This window comes from Humulus lupulus, chromosome 2 (assembly GCF_963169125.1).
Source record: "Humulus lupulus chromosome 2, drHumLupu1.1, whole genome shotgun sequence".
Taxonomy (NCBI): Eukaryota; Viridiplantae; Streptophyta; class Magnoliopsida; order Rosales; family Cannabaceae; genus Humulus; species Humulus lupulus.
In genome coordinates, this window is record NC_084794.1 from 257,622,581 (window position 1) to 257,628,736 (window position 6,156).

The window sequence follows — 6,156 nt, forward strand, 5'->3', positions numbered from 1 at the left end:
GGTTGGATCTACCAGGTCACCAGATTCATCTTTATTTAGTTTAGAGGTGGTGCCTATAGGAGTGCGTGCATGTTTGACTTAAGTGAAACCAAATTTTTCTAACATGGACTTGGTATACTTAGACTAAGAAATAAACATTCCCTGATCTGATTGCTTAATCTGAAGTCCTAGAAAATAAGATAGATCTCCTATTAGACTCATCTCAAACTCAGTTTGCATAAGTTCCACAAACCTAGTAACCTCACTCTCACAAGTTGACCCAAAAATTATGTCATCCACATATATCTGTGAAACAAATATTCCATCAGTTAGATACCTGATAAAGACAGTATTATCTGCACTACCACGGGTGAATCCATTTGACACAAGATAGGCAGTAAGTCTGTCATACCATGCGCGGGGAGCTTGATTTAACCCATATAGAGCCTTTTTCAATTGGAAAACATGGTCAGGGAACTGAGGGTCCTCAAAACCTTGAGGTTGCTTCACATAAACTTCCTCTTGGAGAATCCCATTCAAAAACACACTTTTTACATCCATTTGATGCAATTTTATTCTCAGATGGCATGCGACTGCAAGAAGTAACCGAATAGATTCCAACCTTACAACTGGGGCAAAGGTTTCTGCAAAGTCAACTCCTTCCATCTGATTGTAACCTTGGGCGACTAACCTTGCTTTATTCCTTATGAAAGTTCCAAACTCATCCGAATTATTCTTGAAAATCCATTTAGTTCCAACAACATTAGCTCCTTCAGGCAAGGGTACTAAGATCCACACATCATTTCGTTTGAATTGGAACATCTCATCTTGCATAGCAGCAAGCCAGAACTCATCTAAAAGAGCATCCTTGGCACTTTTTGGCTCAATCTAAGATAAGTAACAGGCGAAAGCAATTAGGTTTTGTAATTTTCTTCTGGTGACCATGGTAGCATTTGGATTTCCATTAACAATATCAGGGGGATGAGCCTTCTGAATCCAGAAAGGGGGTTCATTTTTATAAAGCTTTGCATGTTGAGACTCCTTTGGCAGAGTACTGGTGACTTCCTCATCACAATTGGAGCCGCTAGGACCTGCTTCTTGGTCCTTTGACGCGGTTGGTTCAGTATGAAGTGATCCAGACGGAGTGTCAGGAACCATTTGGTTTTGTCTAGCTGTGACTAGAACAGGTGTAGTTAATACTGGAGCTTCATCATCTGCCACTGGTTCTTTAGATTTTTCCAAGTCATCAAATCGAACATGGATGGACTCAGCCACTGAATGAGTTCTTTTGTTGAACACACGATAGGCACGACTGTTAAGTGAATACCCAAGAAACACTCCTTCATCACTCCTTGGATCAAATTTTCCTAAGTGTTCTCGATCATTTAGGACATAGCACACACATCCAAAAATGTGCATATGACTAACATTAGGAGTCCTTCCTTTCCAAAGTTCATAGGCAGTTTGTGCCGCGCCAGTTCTAAGATGAACCCGATTGTAGATATAACAGGCTGTTTTAATTGCTTCAGCCCAAAAACATTTAGAAATTTCCTTAGCATGCATCATTACCCGAGCCATTTCCTGTAAGGTCCTGTTCTTCCTTTCAACAACCCCATTCTGTTGAGGTGTTTTTGGAGCTGAAAACTCATGTTTTATTCCTAATTGATCGCAGAAATCGGAGAACACAGTGTTCTCAAACTCCTTTCCATGGTCACTTCAAAGTCGATAGACTTTCCCAATCTTAGATTCCTTTTCATTTTGGAGTTTGAGAACTAAGGCTGAAAAGAGTCCAAAGGTGTCTGAATTTTCTTTGAGGAAATCTACCCAAGTGTACCTAGAGTAATCGTCAACAAGAACCATGACAAATCGTTTACCACTTAGACTTTCATTCTGCATGGGTCCCATTAAATCCACATGAATCAACTCCAACACACGGGAGGTGAGTAGCATGTTTACAGGAGGATGTGAGGCTTTTGTCTATTTTCCCATTTGTCAAGGCCCACACAACCTATCTCTAGTGACTTTCATCTCAGGTATCCCTCGAATAACTTGTAGTTTCACAATTCTCTTCAGGTCTCTAAAGTTCAAGTGCCCTAGTCTATAGTGCCACAGGTCTGGCTTATCAAGAAAGGATCTGTTGCACAAAACTTGATTGCTTAGCACATAGCAGTTGTCGCTGGTTCTACTACCTGTCAAGACTGAGCAAGACAATGAGTTTTAGTGAAACTTACAGTGTATTCATTGTCGCAGAGTTGGCTGATGCTAATAAGATTTTCCTTGAGACCTTTAACGTACAACACCTCAGTCAATGGAGCTACTCCATTTAGCACCAGATCACCTTTTCCAAAGATCTGACCCTTGTTCCCATCACCGAAGGTCACAGCTCCCTCCTTTCCTTCTTTATAGTTTACCAACACATTTCTGTTGTCGGTCATATGTCGTGAACATCCACTGTCAAAGTACCATTGATCTTCGTGAAAAGCTGAAAGAGAGGTGTGAGCAACTAATCCAACATTCGTGCTAAGATTAGTTTTTGGTTTCCACTCACTAGACGACAACTTTCCATTAAATCGATTTAGTTATTGAAAGCTATTTGGCCGATCGATCATAGCTTTCAAATACGCCTGCAACTTGTAGCATCTGGGTCTAATATGTCCTCTTCTGTTACAAAAGTGACAAATGGGAACAAATCTCTCCTTTTGAACCTGACCATCCAGGACAGTCTTCCTTCCTTCGAATCTCAATTTGGTAGGTCCAGATAAGACACTGATCTGTTTAGGGGAATCTGGGAAACCAGGGCTGAAAGTATTGTGCATTGAGTCATCATGAGTCTTATCTTCATTGTTCTTGGATGAAGAGGGATCATTAATTCCCAAATTTTCCCCTTTCTTGAAAAGCATTTTGTACCCAATGGATGCTCGAGCTCCATATGGTTTTTGAAGTTGCAAGGTGTGGTTAATTGTAGCAGTTCCTGGAGGGATAAACTCAAGAGATTGTCTAGCCCTTATTAAATCTGCAGTCATTTTTTAAATCTATCTGTTCTTCTCATCAAGCTGTTTCATGAGCTTTTTAACAGTGTCCTCCAACCCATCCTTCTCAGATTCAAGTTGTTGTTTGGCACAAGTGAGACCTTTGATTTGTTTAGCCATATACTCCCATTGAGCGAACATCTCCTCATATGCATGTTGTCTCCCATCACTGTACTCATCAGTTGAGCTTGAGTTTCCATCTTCCTCTGAACACATTGATTGATGACTCTTTGCCACAAATGCCACAACCTGTTTCTCTTCATCAGACTTGTCACTTGAGCTGGAGCTCTTTTCTTCATCACTATCACTATAGGTAGCTGCTAAGGCTTTCTTCTTCTTAAGAGTGTTTGCACACTCAGCTTGAATATGTCCGAAACCGTCACATTCTCGGCACTGTATTCCCCTATTTTTCTTGTCACCAAACTGCTGGGTTTGCTTATTGTTTCCACCAAAGTTTCTTCTGGGACCATTCTCTTTTCCTCCTGGAAAGTTTTTCTTGTAATTCCTTTTCAAGAATTTTGCATAATTCTTGGTCAGCAAAGAAAAAGTCTCATCAGTGAATCCCTCAGATGCATCTGAGATCAACTTCTTTTCCTCCTTATGCACAAATGCAAGACTATTATCAGTTTTTTTTTCAGAATCTTTCTGCTTCTTGCCTTTTTTCCACTGTGTGAGACTCATTTCATAGTTATGCAATGACCCAATTAACTCATCAAGATCAAGCTCCTCTACATTTCTTATTACTTCTATAGAGGTAACTTTTGACATGAACTTTCGAGGTAGAACTCCAAGCACCTTGCGAACTAGTTTTGCGTTTGAGTAAGTCTTTCCAAGTGCATAAGATTCATTCGAGATATCGCACAATTTGGCATGGAACTCCGCTACAATTTCTTCCTCCTCCATAGCCAGATTTTCAAAGGATTTTGTCAAAGCTCTTAGTCTAGACTTCTTTACAGCATCAGTTCCTTCATTTTTTATTCTCAGTTTCTCCCAAGATTCTTTGGCAATTTCATAGTTGGCTATAACTTTAAGCTGATTTGTAGAAACTGCATTAAAGAGAGCATGCATAGCCTTTGAATTAAAGTTGGCCCTTTCCATCTCCTCTGTAGTCCATAGACTTATTTGTTTAGGCTTAACAACCTCATCTTCAACAAAGGTTGGACACTTCCATCCATCTTCAACACCCATCCACACCCGTTCGTCAACAACTCTCAAGAATGCACGCATTTTTGTCTTCCAGTAAGGATAATTTTCCCCTTCAAGCATTGGGGGTCGAGATGTGGAACCTCCTTCTCTGAACATCTCCATACTGTACAAACAATCAAACAAAACAAAAGAAAATATACTCCCAGAGTCGGAACTCAGAGAGGGTCAATGTCAACTGGAGAACCCAGAAAACAAGAATCATGAATTACACGAAGACAAATCAATTATCAATTTCAGTATACAAAAGATAGGAGGATCGGAAGAAAAAAAATTAGAACAAACAACCTGGCTCTGATACCAATTGCAAAACCTAAGTTTTAGCCTATCTTTCCAGTTCTACAATATTCATCTAGGTTTTATCTTGATTTATGCTTGAACATTAACAACATAATCATAAGAGTTGACACACGAAATTACAAGCTTCATCTGTACTGAAAACTCATTCCAGCCGACTAGTGCTTGGGTTCCCTGAACTAGGGTAATAACTCTTACTATATTCAGAAGTAATTTTACATTAACCAGTTCAAGAATCAATATGTAAAACTATACAATCTATCTCAAAATACAATGAAGATTTTTACCCTAAACAACCAAATCCCTTGGTTATAGATGCAAGATCCCCTTGCTTCAACGTTGAACTCCCTTCAACAATATCTCATATCCAAAAACCTTCGGAACTATAGCATCAAAACCCAGCTGAACTCCTTCAGCAATCACGACTTGATTCCAGAGCTTGCACAGAAACCTTCAACCATCTTCAATGGAGTTTCTGGCCAAAATCTACAAAAATCAAAAGAAGAAAAAAGAAAAGAAAATCCAAAACACACAATCCAATCTATCGATCAAAGAGAGTTGGTTATAACTAATTAACCAGGTCAATATATATCCTTAGCTGCAATTAGGTATAAACCAGAACCAACTAAGAGCTGTTACTCACTAACAACCTTGCTTTACACACATGCTGACGTGGACACTAACTAAAAACGAATAACCTCCAGACATAACATAAGACCATTCCAGACGCGACTGGACCTAGTTTGTCATACTGAAAATATTGGTCCTTACACACTCTTCAATTCATAGAACGCTCTATAACAAATATAGATACAATATTAATTATCCATTGTTACAACCATAATTTTCACTCAGTCCTCTATAGTCGGTCTACAATGAGATGTGACTAAAATACCGTTTTACCCCTCATTGTATTTTATCCTTAAAACACTTAGTTCCTTGTAAATGATATTTCAGAAAACTAATTTAATTACTGAAATGAGATCCCTATCATTTAACACCTTGAACCAAACTAAAAGGAAACCATCGTTTTCAGTTCTTCATCAGAAACTATAGATGTTCATATCTATGATTAACACTCCCACTCAGTTATAGTACCGAGTTCCCAAGATGTAAGTATGGGCTAGTCCATAAGGTAACCTGGTAACGAACAAGTCAAAAAAATCAAATAATACAATCAGTTAGAATACTAACCACTCAGAATTGAGATTGAATTGACCTATGGTCAACTATATGATATGACTAGAATATATAATAATGATATGTTTACTTATCTTATCAAATGTTAATATCGGTCATGTCTAATGTAACAAATACATCTGATCTTATCTACTTTGCTAATGTTCTGGAAAGAACATAACACCACAATGTGTAAGTAGATCATATTGTAGATTGGCAAGTCAGTGTAAATCCTGGGCATTGACTAATTTAGGACTAACTTATTTTAAACATATAATCATATTTATATTCCATTGTGATTACATCACTATAAATATGATTAGTTATATGCTCAGGATATAATCGAAGTTTATATTAAACAAATAATCATGAAAATAAAACACGTGAGCAAAGTGATTGACCAAGTAAAAAAAAATGAGTTCTATTCTTTTATTGATAATAAATGAGATTACAAAGAAATTGGGTGTTA

The 6,156-nt window shown here is 38.1% G+C and overlaps 1 protein-coding gene across 1 annotated transcript; it reads right to left on the reverse strand.

Annotated features, from left to right (window-relative positions):
- Positions 1-3,011: 3,011 nt before the first annotated feature.
- LOC133815413 (uncharacterized) lies at positions 3,012-4,316 on the reverse strand. The gene has a single exon (XM_062248257.1). It carries the CDS (start codon positions 4,314-4,316, stop codon positions 3,012-3,014), a length of 1,305 nt encoding a protein of 434 aa, XP_062104241.1.
- Between the last annotated feature and the right edge of the window lie 1,840 nt (positions 4,317-6,156).